At 45.2% G+C, this 18,916-nt stretch overlaps 1 protein-coding gene across 2 annotated transcripts; it reads left to right on the top strand.

Moving 5' to 3' along the window:
* The first annotated feature begins 1,612 nt into the window (after positions 1-1,612).
* On the top strand, positions 1,613-18,879 carry LOC139366243 (ligand of numb-protein X 2b). 2 transcript variants are annotated; one of them, XM_071103510.1, is made up of 10 exons: positions 1,613-1,779; positions 6,385-6,983; positions 7,945-8,141; positions 9,137-9,327; positions 10,843-11,280; positions 11,467-11,610; positions 12,506-12,680; positions 14,989-15,229; positions 15,521-15,679; positions 16,106-18,877. In XM_071103510.1, the coding sequence occupies exons 2-10, from the start codon at positions 6,580-6,582 to the stop codon at positions 16,239-16,241; spliced, it is 2,085 nt and encodes a 694-aa protein (XP_070959611.1). In that variant the 5' UTR covers positions 1,613-1,779; positions 6,385-6,579; the 3' UTR covers positions 16,242-18,877. The 2 variants fall into 2 exon arrangements, with proteins under 2 accessions (XP_070959611.1, XP_070959610.1); XM_071103509.1 differs by lacking the exon at positions 1,613-1,779 and adding an exon at positions 5,483-5,661 and having other exon boundaries at positions 16,106-18,879.
* Positions 18,880-18,916: the final 37 nt, after the last annotated feature.

Below are 18,916 nucleotides of genomic sequence, written 5' to 3'. Positions count from 1 at the left end.
TCATTCTTGTTTGTGGGCCCCCTACCTCAAACAGAGGGCCGTGGGTCCTTTCTGTGAGAGAGAGAGAGAGAGAGAGACAGTATGTGTTGCATTGTTAGGCTAGTGTTTATCTTGTCTCTTTCTTTTTCTTCCCTCCTTGCCACCTTCTTTTTACTTCCAGCATTTCCCGTCAGCTGCCATGCCAGATTAATTGTGCCGTGGGTTCTGGTGTGGTTCATCATATAGCTTTTTAATAGCAGCGACACAGATGAATTAATTACAGTAAAATAAGATTGCCATTTAGTCATCATAACACCTTGAAGTCATTCAGTAATTTGTGAAAATGTATAACACCTTCAAAAAGACAGATAAATACACCAAATGTATCCTTTAGATAAGTGTACCTCTCTAAATATTATTTAAAGAGGTACCCTTACTTGGTTCAGTGAGAAACAGTAACAAATTAACTTGTGTTAGTCATCCTACAATTGACCACATGGTGTCACTCTTACTCATCAAAGCTCATTAGGTTCAAGCAATGCGACAGTCTTAAGAAGGGGCTCCTCATGCCTCTGTTCAATTCCAGTGATCTACACAATGACTCACAATTGAATACCTCCTGCTCCCGGATATTGCAATTATAAGTATAACGTCAATCTCTAAATATTTAGATCTCTAGATCTCTTCCATTGGATCTGTTGGTTGTAAGAAACTTAAACTGGTCTATGTTACAGTTAATAACAGTTATACATGTTTTCTGAGAAGGCTGTGAGGTTATCACAAAACTTTTCAGAAATACACGAGTTAATTAAGTTTTGTGAGAAGTAGGACACTAGACATTTTCTGGATAGAAGCGTTGTTACACATCCATTGAGCACAACATGTCAACAAATGTATGTCTTTGGCTGTAGCTTTTCCTTAGCAGGCCGATAAATCACAGGGGAACAGGCCCTAACAGAGAGGTTTTATGACACAGAGACTTCCCTTCCATCCTGCAGGGGGTATGAAGCTAACACTGTTCATGTGTCAAAAGCCTTTTAACTGGTAGGGTCCCAAAGCAAGTATTATTACTTCATTGGGCACCATTCAGACGGCTCCTTTGTATTCAATGTGAGTCTTACCAATAAATCAGGGAAGGGAGAAACTGAAGGGAAAACATAGCTTACAAACACTCTATTGTGTGTCACTTTTCTCACCCTCTAACGCAAGGTGAGTTGAGAGAAACTGATAATGTTATTACAACTGAAATGCACAGTTACAATTTTCTCTCATAAAACTGTTATGCATACAAACTCTGGAGTCTTTAAGCATCCTCAATTGATCATTCATCGTCAATGCATACTTAATTGATCATTACATTGTAGGCTACTATAGCAGAAAAAAATGGTATTCACTTTTAATTTAACACAAAATGTTCATCACTTTTAATTTAACATTACGTGATAATTTTGCCAATTAAAATCGAAGCTTTCCCAAAATGTGTTTATTACTTCAGGCTACAATCTAGGCTGCTACTATGTGAAGGGACTGCCCATTGTAAAATATCGTGAAATGCAGATGATGACACGTACAGGAAGGTGTTCAATATTTAAGGATGAAAGAATATCTATGCAGTGAGTCACTCACGTGTGGTGTTGGACAGTAACCTGACTAATTTAAATATCACCTGCATGGACTTCCTGTGGAGACGTCAGATCCTAGGATACTTGTTTTGTTGTTCGAAATTAGGGATATTACCTGTACTTCTAACAACTGATTCGGTGCCCTCGGACAAATGAGCTGTATTATTCACCCAGACATGTAACGTATACGATTATATTAATCGTTTCTCGATACTATAGGCTACTTTAGTCATAGCACGAGTTCACGACTGTGTTTGTTTTGTTATTCCGGAAAAAGCCCTTCACAAATTGTAGAAGACGAGTTTCGGTCTCGGATATCTCTATGTTCTCGTACATTCTATTCTCTCATCGAACATGACGGTGTTAAACTTTTTAAATGTATTCTCACACATTTTATACAGCCCACCATTAACATAAGTGTATGAATATATATATATATATAGCCTAGTCTAACACATTCCAACAAATTTGAAGGGTAGTCTAACATATCTCAGGCTGTGTTGTTGAAGGTGAGAACGTAATGTGGTCAAGTAGTTTGTTTTTAGAGTGCGGAATGCTCAGCATTATTTTCCAGTGACGTGAGTAAAAAAGGTAATATGCCATAACATGTATAGGAGGAGTGACACTTAATTGATTTACCATGCATGTGTGCAACGCAAATTTGAATGAAGGGGGAAGTTTGCTCAGTTAACCTTGTCATCAGCTGTCAGTGGGGACATTGGATTATTTATGTTTTCTGACCAGGGAATAGACCAGCCCTCAACGATGGCCTCTCTTCTACAGTAACACAATAGTGCTAAAGCCTGTGTGTCAGGTGTTAGAAGTGGGCACTTTCTGGTGAATGACTAGGTTTTATTCTATACTACTAAGGCTATGTCACTGACAGTGAATATTGAAATTATAGAGTATTGCAATGGCACATCATTTGAATTAAGGCATATGAATAGAGAGGTAACAGGAGATTTGCTCATACAACCAGTATATGCTCAGTGGTCAGTTTATTAGGTACAGCCATCTAGTAGCAGTTCGGACCCCCCTTTGCCTCCAGAACAGCCTGAATTCATCGGGCATTGAAACGTTACTCAATTAGTGTCAAGGGACCTAACGTGTGCAAGGAAAACATTCCCCACAACATTATGCCACCAGCCTGTACTGTTTACACCAGGCAGGATGGGGTCATGGACTCATGCTGCTTATGCCAAATCCTGGCTCTACCATCAGCATGACGTAACAGGAACCGGGATTCGTCAGACCAGGCAACGTTTTTCCACTCCTCAATTGTCCAGTGTTGGTGATTGCGTGCCCAATGGAGCCGCTTCTTCTTGTTTTTAGCTGATAGGAGTGGAACCTGGTGTGGTCGTCTGCTGCAATAGCCCTTCCGTGACACGGGCCGACAAGTTGTGCGTTCCGAGATGCTGTTCTGCACACCACTGTTATACTGCGCCATTATTTGCCTGTTTGTGGCCCGCCTGTTAACTTGCACGATTCTTGCTATTCTCTTTCGACCTCCCATCAACGAGCTGTTTTCGCCCACAGGACTGTCGCTGACTGGACGTTTTTTGTTTGTCACACCAGGAGGCCGGCCGTTTCTGAAGTACTGGAACCAGCGTGCCTAGTACCGACGATCACACCACGCTCAAAGTCTCTTAGGTCACTAATTTTGCCCATTCTAACATTCAATCGAACAGTAACTGAATGACTCAATGCCTGTCTGCCTGCTCTATATAGCAAGCCACAGCCACGTGACTCGCTGTCTGTAGGAACGAACCATTTTCGTGAACAGGGTGATGTACCTAATAAACTGTATATTGCATGGGATGTGCATGTCAAGTTCAGACGGTCCTATTTGATCTTGAGGTGGTAGTGGCTATTGGCTAATGACTGTTTTATTGTTAGTTTTGAGCTCCTCTCCATGGGAAACTAGTGTCATGTTCCTAAGAGCCTAAATCAAGAGGTTGTTTGTGTCAAATCATCCATCATCTTCACATCTTTATAAAACCAGATGTAGGCTATAGGGGTAATTGGTTTGGAAGAGGTATGTTCCTTTTGAGTAATGGATGATAATTCATGCTTTTCTTTTTCATTCACTCTATTGAATAGCAGACCTAAGGAGCTCTCTATTCATGGATGGATATTCCTGGTCAGAAGTTGATGTCTTGTTTCTGGAACCCAGTGTGTTGTGTGCTTTTCAGACAGTGGTCTGCTGGTGAACAGTGGGAGGATTACAACCTGTAACTTTTTAGCCTGGATGTGGTTCTGTAGTGGAGACTGGCACTAATGGGTACCATGCTCAAGGCTTCAGGGTGGCTAGCAATCATACTGGTGTAGAAAGGGAGTGGGTAGATTATGAAGCAATGTGAACTTTAGGGGGCAAGTATACAGGGCGTTCCCTGTATTTTCACTTTCAGTCAACCATAACGGACAGTCAAATCAGTCAGGATTTCTGCACACCCTTTTTAGCTGATCTAATACGTCTCTCTTTTCTGTCTGCCTCATGGATTTACCTGCGTTCACTTTTACGAGGGTGTGTGGAAAATGTGACTCACCTCTGTTGTGGAGACAATGGAAACATTGGTGAGGGGAGGTTATTGTCTGTCACAACCACAGTGACTGAACAGCTGGCAGTCCTGTTTGACTTAAAAGCTCATCTGGCTATGAGTGACTGTACACATTGATGTTGAGGTATCTCCCCCCCCCCCTGTTAAGGTCACCTTGTCATCTTCAGAGCACACCTTATACCAGAACTACACATGAACAGTTCAGTACTTAACAACGCAACGTTGCCAATATTACAATGTATAGCACTGCATACCACTGCTGTCAAAGCATGTTTAGCCCGGGATAACGATTTGACTGAAGACATATACCATGAGTTATTTCTTCCCAAGCAGTTTCCTCCCTAGTTATTTCCTCCAGGCATTAGAAACCATTGATTTTAAAATATATGTTTTAATGTATTTTTTATTATGATATTTAACATGGATTAATATGATTTAAACATTGAAGCTCAATGGAACATTTAAATGGGTTATACATGAGAACGTGTCCTTTTAGGAGATGAGCAGTTGAACATACTTAATAAAGTTATCCTCTGAAAGAAGGTACCTTCTTTCAGAGGATAACTATATTAAGTCTGTTCAACTGCTCATCTCCTAAAAGGACAAGCATTCAGGGTCCCTGCCTGCCTGGCTCCTCAGCAGCCCACGGCCTCTAATAACCACCCATGCTACATCCTCAATGAAACTCGATAGACCCTTTCATTCCCTATCTCTAAGCTACATTCTCTGTCCAGCTCTCTCCTATTAAACATTTATAGACTGTGTGCTTTTTATGCTATGGCAAATATGCATACCAAAGATTAGGAGGAATTGTATTTAGGCTAATCTCTGTTTTGCCCAGGCAAGTCTAAACATGCATGTGTTGATAAGGAGGCATTCCATCTACTCCAGTCAAGTGGGTGGCGTTTGTTTTATTTTACACAGAATTCCAATTATGGGACACACTTGACTTCATCATCCATCTTCTGAAGTAATCTCAGGTCAGATTGAGTATTTTTGGAGTCATTGAGTCTGGTTATGTGAATTCCCAAAGAAGTCGGGCAGAACCTTGGTTATGCTTCCTCTGCTTTGCCACAGGATCCGTGACGCTTATCCATTACAAGACGAAGGATCACTTGAGTAACGAGAAAGGCGGTGAGAGAGTGGGCCGTCCTGTTTGACCTCCGTGTGTGTGTACACTACAGCCTTGGTATAATTCCTCAGCCTTGGGTTTGGCCTCAGTGTTTTGCCTGCGCTAGTGCAACATCAGCAGTCTGAGTCCCCCTCCCTCCACCTCTACATCCCCTCCCTCAGTCTAGTCACACCACTCCCCCTCAGTTTGCCACACAGCTGGTGCAGTGCTGGGCACACACACAACCTATGACTGTGTGCCGGGGAGGTAGAGCTCTGGTTTCAGTCAGGCTGCAGGCAGCCAGCACAGCTGTTGGGTCTGAGTTTCTTGTTTGCATGCGGTGGCTGCCGACTGGCCGGGGCCCTTGGCAACGCTGATATCAGCTTTTCAGGTAGGTGCAACAAGCTAATGACGAACAAGCTACAGAATCAGTCTGCTCTTTTGCCTTGCTGACCTCTCGACGGGGGTCAGAGAGGAGTGCTGGGAATGCAGGGAAGCTGGTCTGTGTACATAATGCTGTTGGCTGGGTTTTTATCATGTGACAAAGTGGAACGAGAAAAGGTGGCACGTAAACAGCTCAGTATTTGCGTCAGTATTGTTGGTTAGGTACTCCCACCACACTCGTATGCTTGTTTGTTTGTGCTGCAATTCGCTGGTTATACGATACATTTGACAAGTGTTGATTGAAGCTTACACATCGGCTTCTTTTCTTTGCACATGTGTAGAGTAAGTTTCTAAAAGCGAAGAATGCTTTTCTAATCAGCCTCACCTAAAGACAGGGAATTAGTGGAGAGATTAGAAGCCTCACAGAGGGATAGAGACAGCTGAGGGGGTCATTAGAGGATTGCATTTCTGCCCAGTTCATTCAGTTTTCATTCTAGCACGTTTTTTTTAACTTTTAGTCCTTCCCCCCCCCCAATATTTTAATGAAGCGCACAGTGACATGTAGCCAAAAGGAGAATTCCTTTAGTCTCTCAGGAAACTGGCTGAGAGGAAACAGCTGCTCCAGCCTCCCTTTTGTTGCCGCTCTGTGTCATTTCCTGTTGAGCCAGTCAATATGAGTAGGAAAATCCCAACTCTAACGGCAGATCTCTTTTTGTGCTTCCCTAAACAGAAATCTAGGATGAAGACGTGAGGAGGAGATGACACGCGGTGGATCAGGGTTTCAACCTCACCTTCACTTTGGGATGTTTGCCCCCATTATGAAATAAACTAAGCATATCCTTTCAGGGAAACGAGGGCACAGAGGAAGTAGGACAGTGGAACATTGGAAGTTGGACTTTCAAGCTAGGTACTCCAGCCTGTGGCCATGACGGAGCCTATGGTCCCCAGTAGCAGCAGCAGTGCTGGCCTAACATGGGCAAAGATGTGCAAGGAGTGTGGCCAGCAGCACGAGGGAGGCCAGGAGAACCACCTGTTTGAGTACCAGGATGAGGTAGATGACGAGCTGGTGTGCCACATTTGTCTGCAGCCCCTGCTGCAGCCCATGGACACGCCGTGCGGACACACCTACTGCTTCCAGTGCCTCAGCAGCTTCCTGAAGGAGCAGGACTTTTGTCCCGTGGACCGCCAGCAGCTGCAGCTGTACCATTGCCGGCCCTCCAGCCTGCTGGTCAGGAACCTGCTGGACAAGCTGACCGTGCTCTGTCCACACCAAGCTGAGTGCCAGCAGCAGATGCAGCGCTGTGAGCTGCAGCCCCACTTGCACAACAGGTGAATAGGGTTATGGCTGGGGCACCGCGGAGGCGTGATGATTGTCATGGGCCGGGGAAGAGGCAGTTTGAGATGGGGAAAGGTATTTAGTTAAGAGTTGAGTTTAAACTGTCTGCTTTGCAACCAGAGTAAGTAAGCCAAAATAGTACCTGTCTGTTTACTGTAGTTTATATTTGGCTGGTCTATTTATTTTCCCATGCCTGAATTTAGGAATTAACATTTGACCCATTAACTCAAAATTAACTTAACATGGATTCACATAACATAAGTCAATCAGGTTTAGAGTCTCCCATGACAAAGCTTTTATTACATAGTGCCTGGACTCAAAGGAGAGGTTCAGTCTCAAATGTCATATCCCCGAGATCTTTGTAATTTGTGGATTAGCCTTCCCTTTCCTCACTTGGCCAGTGTGGTGTGGTGCTTATCGTCAAGCAGCTATGACACAGTCAGTAGTGGGTAAAGGTTATGTTATGATAATTGGTCATCCTGCAACCATCCGTGCAAACAGACAGGAGGCAAAGTTCAGACAGCAGGACCAGCAGCAGTAGCTCTCTCTCTGACTTAATCACACTCGACCTGTCCCCCCCCCCCCAGACTCCCTGCAATGCAGTAAAAAAAGGCTCCTCATCTGCATAGTTCTTCTCCTCTTCTCATAGTCTCGCTCTCTCTGACTCCCTCACCAGTCACTAAATCTATTCATTCCCATTTCCCACACCTCTAGCTTTTTAGACTTGTCCTCCTCCTCACTGAAACAAATGAATGAACATTGATCGTACTCCCTTTTTTGCTGGTCACACGGTATCTAAAGAAATGTAGGAGGCGTGTGCTCACTCAGGGTATTTTAGGTTAACTTCACGGACAGTTTTGGATGAATGTCATGAGGTTTAATTAAAAGGAGGATTGTTGAATGTTGACTTAACTATCTCACTCTTCCTCTTTCTCCCTCTCCTCCCTCTCTAAGATGTCCTGTTTTCAGAAGGCTGAGGGAGGAGGCAGAGAGGAGGAAGAGACCCCCCTGGAATGAGCTAAAGGGGAACAGGGGGGAGGGGGAGTCAGGTGCTGATACCAAACATACCCCTACGATGACCCGTACTGCCACCCGGGACACCCAGCCCGAACCTGGCCTCATCAACCCTGCCTTCGAAGAGACCGAGGACGGTAAGATGTCACACGTCACTCACTTCCTGATTTGCCCACAACACAAACCAGATAGACGTCACACTAACGTCACTATGTCTGAAGTCTGATTATTGTTGTATGATAATGATAGTCTGTCAGTCTAAGTGAATAGCAGTGAGCTCCCACTGGAAAAAAAATAGGATACTTTCTAAGAATAGACAAATCTATATCAGTGTCAATCAGGGCAACGAATAAGTAAGGATTTTATGAACGCACCTGGGGAAGGAAGGGAGAGGAAACAGTCTGTCAGCTGTGTTGACTTTAGGGAAAACCCAAAGCTCCTTTGATGTGGCCATCCCTGGCAAGAGAGTTGTCAGACCTGGATAAGACGAGTGCTGATCATTTAGCTGGGGGCTTAGGATTTCAGACACTCAGATTTCAGACACAAATCCTCGTCTGAACCTTCAGAAGGTGTATTTACCAGAGGAGGCTGGTGGAAGGAGCTATAGGAGGATGGGCTCATTGTAATGGCTGGAATGGAATCAATGGAACGGTATCAAACATATGGAATCATGTGTTTGACTCCGTTCCATGTATTCCATTCCAGCCATTACAATGAGCCTGTCCTCCTATCGCTCCCCCCACCAGCCTCCTCTGGTATCAACCTAACCTCTGTCTGGTCTAGACTTAGAACCCCTCCAGGGAATTTGTAATCCAGTACTGTGGAACAAAGTCCATCAAAACAAAGTTACCTGGCAACACTGGCGATCATTATCGCAGAAATTATTACCTCATTGTGAGTGATTCTTGGGGAATAGGTTGCCACTTGCCCTACTTGATTCAGAACCCCAGGGTGTTTTGGCATTGCGCACACAATGAAAGGCAACCATGGACCATTGATATGTGTTTGAGCATATTTGAATCTCGGTGAGTGTGTGTGCCCGTGCATGCGTTTGTCAGGTTGTTTGTCTCTGTTTATGTAAACGTGTACCTCAAATCATCATGCCCTTGTCTGCCCCCTTCTCCCCCCACAGAGACCTCCATGCGGTCCAGCCTGGTGGCCGAGGCTAACGTGGTGGAGATGAATCGGGAGGAGCAGGAGTTGGGCCTGCGTATTGTGGGAGGAAAGGACACGCCCCTGGGCAACATAGTCATCCAGGAGATCATCCGTGACTCACTGGCGGCCCGCGATGGCAGGCTGGCCCCGGGGGACCACATTCTGGAGGTGAGACTGGTTCCTCACTGTAAATAATAGAGGGATAGGTCACCTGAAAAATATGTTCAGGCCGCTCCCCTCCTTCCAATCATCTTATGTAGCTTTAGTGCCGTAGCCGTATACTTTGAAATGTCCACCTTAACAATGGTAATGGCTGCACTTTGTGAAGATGGTGCTTTATAAGAAGCTTTGACCTATTATTCCACACAACCCTATTCCCTTGGGTTCCCATGATCCTCAGTAAATGGGGGGGAATTTGTTGGTGGGGAAGTAGATATTCAGGATGAACGGGTCTCTGGATTCATGGTAACATGCGTGGCAGAGATCTGTTCTCCATGCAGGCCCATGAAACAGGGTTTTGAAACTCACTGTTGAGCTATTGCTGTTTCAGGCCGAGCCCCATCTTCTGGAAGGAACAAAGTTCACCTGATTGCAGACAGGCTCTGTCTGGTTTTCTTCAATGTTTTATTTTTCTTGGTCAGAAAGGGCTGATTATGACACATAGTCTAGTGACATTTAGGCTATGGTCCTGGTTGTATGTAAATAGGCTAAGGAAGATTACATGCTAGTTGTGAGGTTGTCTCAACACATAAGACCACTCGCTAGATGGTCGGTGCACTGTCCCTGTAAAAATCTAAATAAACTAAAATCTGGTTTCCACCCAGAGGGTAGAACTAGGGTACAGAGATGGTATATCTTTTGAAGGGGGTTTCACAAAGATACAGATTCCTTTCTTCCCAGAAGCATGCTCCCTCTCTCTTCCTCAGATTTCTCCTCCCCCCGGCTGTCTGGCAGGGGTACATGACAATGCCTGAGCCCATCTCTTCCTCTGGGCTGACCAATCACACATTTAGAATAAAAACTCATCTCACCCCTACTAGCTAGCTGCCTTGGTAGCAGTAATATAACCGCTCACTTTTTGGGGTCCTTTGTGGACAGCTATTGGCTGTAAAGAGAGATGTGTGACAGAGCGGAGATTGCGTTCTTAATTTGTTGAAATTGAGTCGATGCATTGATTTTTAAGAAGGGCTTCTCTCGGATGAGGTTTGTAAAGCTGAAATTGGTCAAAAATGGGTCCAATAATTTCGTACACCTTCTCAACCAAAGGTCGATGCGATGTCTCGAGCAATATGAGTCGAGGTACCTGTGGTTTTTGGCTGTAAAGATGGAGGCACAGCTCTTAGTATTTTTAAAGTGGTATGTCTACATCTATTGATTTTCTTATTGTTAAAAACGGTGATGTCAATAGTTTTGAATGACATAAGGCCAACCTGAAACAATGTTTTTCACCATACAAACAATACCAGTTTAGAAGTAACTAGTTGCACCTCTATCCTAGGATGTATTGTTCTACATAATTCTACCGTGATCAGCAGAAAGCATTTTAATTTGGCTCTCCATCAGCGCAGGGACCAGTCACTTCGCTCAGCTGTCGATACTCTATGTATATTTAGTCCACCTGCAGTGTTCCAGAGGGATGCTGTATCAGTGTCCGTGTTGCTGACCATGTGGTGTTGTGTCTAGGTGAATGACGTCAGCCTGGCGTCTATCCCACACGGCCGGGCCATCTCCGTGCTTCGGCGGCCATGCCCTCTGCTCAGACTCATCGTCATGCAGGAGAAGGGCTTCAACCCCCGTCACCCGCAACGCCCTGGCCTCGAGCACCACACTCCCTCCTCCACCATCATGGCCACCGCCTCCCCTCCCTCTCACAGTCCCCTTGGCACCGCCCACAACCAGGGTACGGTAATCCAGGTGACGCTGGTAAAGAGGGATCGCTCGGAGCCGCTGGGCATCAAGCTGATCCGCAAGTCGGACGAGACGGGGGTCTTCATTTTGGACCTGTTGGCAGGGGGGCTGGCGGCCAAGGACGGGAAATTATGCAACAATGACAAGGTGATGGCTATCAACGGGCAGGACCTGAGACACGGCACCCCAGAGAACGCAGCACAGATCATACAGGTAGGTCTTCTGTAGTAGACAAGTTACAGCACAGCTATTTCATGGAGACCAAAGCACGAGACATTATGGAAATAGGATTTATTATGATCTCTTATGGAAACATTGACTTTCATGTTAGCAGAGGTTCCCAGGATATGTTTGCTGGCTGTGTAATGAATCTGAGGCCTGAACTGTGTGTGTCTGCAGGCCAGTGAGGTGCGGGTGAACTTTGTGGTGATGAGGCAGCCGGAGGCCCAGGAGGAGGGGGGCAGTGGGGGAGAGGGGCAGGGCCGAGTGGCTAGGAGGGCTCCAGAACCCCAGTACTTCAGACGCCCCTCCACCTACATGAAGGTAAACAATCTCCTCTCCGGATGTTTAGAACTTACAAATCACTGTACTAAAAACTGCTGTATGTTGGTGTACACACATGATCCTACAAGCTTCTCATTTTTACATAATGTGATCATGGCACCACGGTCGATCAGTCACACCCCAGCCCTCTGTCACCAGTACAGGCTTCCTAGCACGTCCACAGAAGCCCTCCTCACTCAGGCAGTGGTGAAAGGGGCCTTGGGAGCAGACTGACACCTGTGTCCCTGGTCCAGGGACAAAAGCCCTTCTCTGGGGCCTGCTCACTCCTGATCAAAAGGTCCAGAGTGCTGCCTCACTATGTTCTATTTGTTTGTTGCTTTGGGTGGCAGAGGATCAAAGCTGCTGATGGTTAGCTTTCACCTGCAGAGGCCAGGCTTTGAGTGTTGCTGTGGGTGAAGGGTTCCCTGCTGGGGGGAGGAAGAGGGAGGTCTCTTCTCCCCAGCCCTCTCTGAAGGTTAACAGACTCCAGAGAGAGAGCAACAAGGACGCTGGCAGGAGCTGTGGATGTCGACACGTGCACTCGGGAGCCGAGTGTCGATCCTTGCACATTACCTCTTGAGTCCGCAGCTGCATCTGAGATGTTGCTGCTTACATTGTTTTGGACAAGCGGTTTCACAAGGAATCAATTAAGTCAAAAGATCCTTCTCAGTTCTAGGAAATGGAGAGGGGCAGATGATGAGCAGCACACCCCAGAAGGAATGCAGAGTCAGGCATATTGTGCTACTTTTCTTTGACGCCAGTCTTTTCTATGATGACCAGAAATAATTATTATGAAGTTGTTTTGATCTTAAGAACAGGAAGCAAATCTAAATAGCCTACTGCATGCTCCTCATCAATGTAAAGCAAATTAAGGGTTCTTCCTGGTGTTTCCCAGGATCCACCAGGGGGCTTCTGCAGTCAGGAGAAGATGGTGAGTCTGAAGAAGGAGCCAAGACTCTCCCTGGGCATCACCATCGCTGGGGGGAGGGACTGCCGCAGCCGACTGCCCGTCTACATCACCAGTGTCCAGCCTGTCGGCTGCCTGCACCGAGACGGCACTATCAAAAAAGGTACACTTAGGATATACAGTGCATTCTGAAAGTATTCAGACCCCTTAACTTGTTTCTCATCAATCTACACACAATACCCAATAATGACAAAGCGAAAACAGGTTTTTAGAGATGTTTGTAAATGTATTAAAAATAAAAAACAGAAGTACCTAATTTACAAAAGCATTATGACCCTTCACTATGAGACTTGAAATTGAGCTCCGGTGCATTGGTGGCAGGTAGCCTAGTGGTTAGAGTTTTGGGCCAGTAACCCAGGTTGCTGGATCGAATCCCCAAGCTGACAAGGTAAAAATCTGTCGTTCTGCCCCTGACCAAGGCAGTTAACCCACTTCCCCGGGCGCCGAAAATGTGGATGTCGATTTTTAAGGTAGCCCCTGGCACCTCTCTGATTCAGAGGGGTTGGGTTAAATGCAGCAGACACATTTCAGTTGAATACATTCAGTTGGACAACTGACTAGGTATTTCCCTTTCCTGTTTCCATTGATCATCCTTGATGTTTCTACAACTTGATTGGAGTCCACCTGTGGTAAATTCAATTGATTGGACATGATTTGGAAAGGCACACATCTGTCTATTTAAGGTCCCACAGTTGACAGTACATGTCAGACCAAACACCAAGCCATGAGGTCGAAGGAATTGTCTGTGGAGCTCAGAGACAGGATTGTGTGGCACAGATCTAGGGAAGTGTACCAAAACATTTCTGCAGCATTTAAGGTCCCCAAGAACACAGTGGCCACCATCATTCTTAAATTGAAGAAGTTTGGAACCACCAAGACTCCTAGAGCTGGCCGCCCGGAAGTGACCAAGAACCCAATGGTCACTCTGACAGAGCTCCAGAGTTCCTCTGTGGAGATGGGAGAACCTTCCAGAAGGATAACCATCTCTGTAGCACTCCAACAATCAGACCTTTTATGGTAGAGTGGCCAAACGGAAGCCACTCCTCAGTAAAAGGCACATGACAGCCCGCTTGGAGTTTGCCAATAGAAACCTAAAGGACTCTCAGACCATGAGAAGCAAGATTCTCTAGTCTGATGAAACCAAGATTGAACTCTTTGGAGGAAACTTGGCATCATTCCTAAGATGAAGCATGGTGGTGGCAGCATCATGCTGTGGGGATGATTTTCAGCGGCAGGACTGGGAGACTAGTCAGGATCGAGGGGAATGATAAACAGAGCAAAGTACACAGAGATCCTTAATAAAAACCTGCTCCAGAGTGCTCAGGACATCAGACTGGGGCGAAGGTTCACCTTGCAACAGGACAACGACCCTAAGCACACAGCCAAGACAACACAGGAATGGCTTCGGGACAAGTCGTTGAGTGGCCCAGCTAGAGTCCGGACTTGACTTGAACATCTCTGGAGAGACCTGAAAATGGCTGTGCAGCGACACTCCCCATCCATCTTGACAGAGCTTGAGAGAATCTGCAGAAAAGAATGGGAGAAACTCCCCAAATAAAGGTGTGCCAAGCTTGTAGCATCATACCCAAGACAACTCTAGGCTGTAATCGCTGCCAAAGTACTGACTAAAGGGTCTGAATAAATGTGATATTTTCAGTTTATTTTTAACTTTTTATACATTTGCAAAAATTTCTAAAAACCTGTTTTTGCTTTGTCATTATGGGGTTTTGTCTATAGTTTGAGGGAAAAAAAATACAATTTAAACAATACAAGTTAAGTTTAAACTAAGGCTGTAATGTAAAAATGTGGAAAAAGTCAAGGGGTCTGAATACTTTCTGAATAAGTGTTGAGTACAAGCTGTACTCATGACACAGATTGGATTTGAAGAAATGCAAACTTGAGGTAAGTTATTTTCCAACCAATGGTTAGTGTGTGTGCTTACCCGGGAAGCCCCAGCCAGCGGGTCCACAACGGGGCCCAGTTGACGTCATCCTCCCTTGGATTTTCCACAGACTCCATGGCCTCCTTGGCGGCCTCCCCCTCATCCTCTGGGTCTTCTGAGATGGTCTGGATGACCCTGAGGACCACCTGGGCCTGAGCCACCTGGGCCTGAGCAATATTAGTCTGAACAGTGTAATAATGCTTGGACAGTATGCTTTCATATAACCACCAAACCAGTGACCATTATCAGTCATGGTTTTGATAGGACATGACAGTTTTCATTCCATACATTGACCCCACGTAGCATGGCTAATGTTCAGATTTAAATTCTTAAGGGGATAATTCTGTTAGTGAAGGGGTAGACAATATGCATACCTCTTACATCAAAAGGTCTTCCCGTTAAATGTCAAGGCCAGCTTTGCATGCAGAGGCTACATTTTCTTGACATGTTTCTGATTTGTGTTGCCCAGGGGATGTCTTGCTGAGCATCAACGGCGTGGATCTGACCCAGCTGACTTACAATGAGGCGGTGTCGGTGCTGAAGGCCCAGACGGCTCAGGCCCAGGTGGTCCTCAGGGTCATCCAGACCATCTCAGAAGACCCAGAGGATGAGGGGGAGGCCGCCAAGGAGGCCATGGAGTCTGTGGAAAATCCAAGGGAGGATGACGTCAACTGGGCCCCGTTGTGGACCCGCTGGCTGGGGCTTCCCGGGTAAGCACACACACTAACCATTGGTTGGAAAATAACTTACCTCAAGTTTGCATTTCTTCAAATCCAATCTGTGTCATGAGTACAGCTTGTACTCAACACTTCAGTAGTTGGACAATACTAGCAAGCAATATTAGTCTGAACACTGTAATAATGCTTGGACAGTCTGTTGCGTCGGAAAAGTACCCTATCACTTGTTTCAGGTGGCCATTTAAAACATGAAGGTCTTAATTCTGCGCTTATGAAATCACACGCACACTGGTTTTTTTTAGCGTCACTTCCTCTCCTCCTTAGTCACATGCACTGGTGCCGTGACATCGTGTTGCTGAAGACCAATCAGGAGAGCTGGGGCTTCAGCATTGTGGGTGGCTTCGAGGAGAGTCACGGACAGCAGCCGTTCTTCATCAAGACCATCGTGCCTGGTACACCCGCCTACCTCGACGGACGCCTCAAGTAAGTTGCTTCACACGGCCAGTGCTAGTTTCTTATAATAAACTTCAGTGAGGAAAAACATGTTGTTACTATCTGGGTGGGTGACGGAGTTTAGGAGCAGTGAGAAGGGAGTTATGTTTTGGTAAGCCTGCCCTGTACTTTGATAAGGCATGTACTCCCTTTTGTGCAGGCTTGCCTCCCCAAGGACAGGATTGAACAGAAATACCTGGTTTCACCATTTTTAATTCAACTGAGAGCAGAGATGGAGCCAGCCTGGTATCCAGTGCTCATTTAGATGTGATTCTCCTGTAGAAGTCCATCATATTTAGAAATTAATGCACAGCTGTTAGGAGGCTGATTATTGTGGCGGGTAGGTCATTGTGTTGCATTTCTTGTGCCCATCTCTGTGCCCCATGTTTACTGACTGTCCCTCTGTGTTGTCTCTAGGTGTGGTGATGAGATTGTAGCTGTGAACGGAGCCACCACGGTGGGCATGAACAACTCGTCCCTCATCCCCATGCTCAAGCTGCAGAAGAATAAAGTCACACTGACTGTGGTGTCCTGGCCGGGGAGCCTGGTGTAGACACGCATGTGTATGCACACGAAGATACAGACGCACACCCTGCCTTCCTCAGCTCCTGTCTCCACTGAGCCTCTTGTCTCTGCACATACCACCCTAGAATCGCTTTGGTGACATTCTTGGAAAGATGGTTACTTTTCCGATTTATTAATTTCACTAGGTAATCTCTTCTGATGTGGATTGTAATCTAGTTTAATTTGCACATTACCCTAGCTGACAAGTGTGACTGAATTTCACATTTTAGTTGTTTCACTGCTTTTGTTGTTGTTTTTGTTGTTACTCAAAAGGGCAGTTGATTCTCTGGCTGAACAAATCGGGCTTATCAGGGTGAAGGATGAATTGACAATCAAAAATTGGAATCCTTAATGGTGGAAACAGCCACATCTGTTTATATATTTATATATATATATTACACTCACCGGCCAGTTTATTAGGTACACCCCTTTCACAAATTGATCCCTCCTACAGACAGTGAGTCATGTAGCTGTGGTGTGCTATATAAAGCAGGCAAACAGGTTTTGAGACATTCAGTTACTGTTCGATTGAATGTTAGAATGGGCAAAAATAGTGACATTTGAGCGTGGTATGATCGTTGGTGCCAGGCACGCCAGATCCAGTATCTCAGAAAAGGCCGCCCTCCTGGGCTTTTCACGCACGACAATGTCTAGGGTTTACCAAGAATGGTGCGACAAACAAAAAACATCCAATCAGCGGCAGTCCTGTGGGAGAAAACAGCTCGTTGATGAGAGGTCGAAGGATAGACAAACAGACAAAAAATAATGCCGCAGAACAGCATCTCGGAATGCACAACTCTTCTATCCACAGACTCCAACATGACAGCGAGTTCAGTTTACTTGAGTGGCCTGCACAGTCCCCACAGACCTCAACCCAATAGATCATCTCTGGGATTAGATGGAACGGCCTGTTCGCAGCATGCATGTACCTCCGTCCAATCTGCAGCAACTGCATGATTCCATCGCGTCAGCATGTACCAACATCCCTGTGAAATTTTTCCAACACCTTGTAGAATACCCAAAGAATTCAGGCTGTTCTGGAGGCAAAGGGGGATCCGACCTGGTACTAGATGGGTGTACCAAATATACACACAGAGGTCGGTTTATCTGCGATATTACAACTAAGAAGTTTCTGAAAACAACAAACACTTTTTTTCTTCCCCCTGGTACATCATTACACGCTCGATAGAATCGCACAATATGTATGTACTGCAATATTTTTTTACATGCTGTGTGACGTGCCTCAGTTTGGCAACAATAACAGCGGTGGTAGGGTGGCCAGTGGCGCTGTTTCCCCCTACTGCGGATTCCATCTTTAAATGTAAACTGGAAGGATCTTTACTGTTTTGGAATGATTGTTTTTACCCTGTCTTGAACACTTTAAACATTTGTTTTTAGCAGGTTTTGCTTACTTGTTCACAATACCCATTTGCCCCCCCCCCCCATATGTTAATGGTGATTTGAATTATTCAATGCTGGGATATATTTGTAGATTTCAAATTCCATGGGGGGGGAATGGCATATTTTAGGCTATGAAACATACCCTCATAATTCCACAGTTAATTAAGATACCTAATCAATTAGGAAAGGGTGACAGTTGACTAAGTCACATGTACCCATCCTCTCCAACACCTGCCTTTTTATTTTTGTACATTTAGATTTTAACTGATACTGTGTTTTATCCATATATATATATATATATATGGATGTTATAGTGGCTTCTGGTATTTATGAATTATTTATTTCCTATACAACTGCACTGTAAAAATCTCTTACATTCGGAATGAGGCAATGCACAAAAATGTATTTGATTAATGTGGGTGCCTTGTACATGTTGAAGGACAAAAGTTCAAACACTTGCCTTAATTGCCACAACCAAATATGATTGTTTTTTTTCTTAAAGCTGCCACCTCATTTTCTTACCAATGACTAAGTGGAGGGATGATCTGTTCATTGTTATTTAGTTCAAATGTTCACAGGAAGAGCCAGGAGGAGATCAGAGCGGCTGGCCTTAGTTGGAGCTTTAGATTGACTTCCACTGTTCTTTTCAAGGTGTCGTAAAACACTACAGGCCTTTCATTAAACCCTGTGAATGTGATGGAAGCCCTCAGTATAGATTAATATTTGAGAAATGTAGGCATTTTATCCTGTGTAATGGCTCATCCCTGGGTTTTATAATGTTCTAAAACCTCATAATATGACTTTTGTATTTTATACATAATATTTACAAAGCACTTAAAGCTTCTCAGATTGTATTGAATGGCTTTTAAAGTCCAGCACTTAAAAAAACAAGTATATTCTTCCATGGCTGTTTCCACAGGCTCTGGGGCCTAGTGCCTCTCAATGGGCCTTGCTTTACTTTTGGTACCCTGGCCTCTGGCTGTCCTGTGGCTGGGGGGGTATCAGTCATCTGGAGGGGGAAGTGGGCCGGGCGTGTCGCCACGAGAGCTTTAGGAGGAATGTAAATCAGGACGGTGGAGTCGCAGAGGACGGCTTCAAATCATCCCTGGTTTTCCAGCAAGGGTCAAGGCCTCAATTTCAGCTCAGTGAAAGAAATAAGGGATGAAATGGTTGGTTAGAAACAGTTATGTTAGTATCTATATTGATCAATAAAAAGCTTATACATACCCTTGTTTCTTATCATTACTGCAACCTAATGAAAAC

This window comes from Oncorhynchus clarkii, chromosome 14 (assembly GCF_045791955.1).
Source record: "Oncorhynchus clarkii lewisi isolate Uvic-CL-2024 chromosome 14, UVic_Ocla_1.0, whole genome shotgun sequence".
Taxonomy (NCBI): domain Eukaryota; kingdom Metazoa; phylum Chordata; class Actinopteri; order Salmoniformes; family Salmonidae; genus Oncorhynchus; species Oncorhynchus clarkii.
Note: the sequence above shows the minus strand (reverse complement) of the source record. Positions and strands in the feature narration are given on the sequence as shown.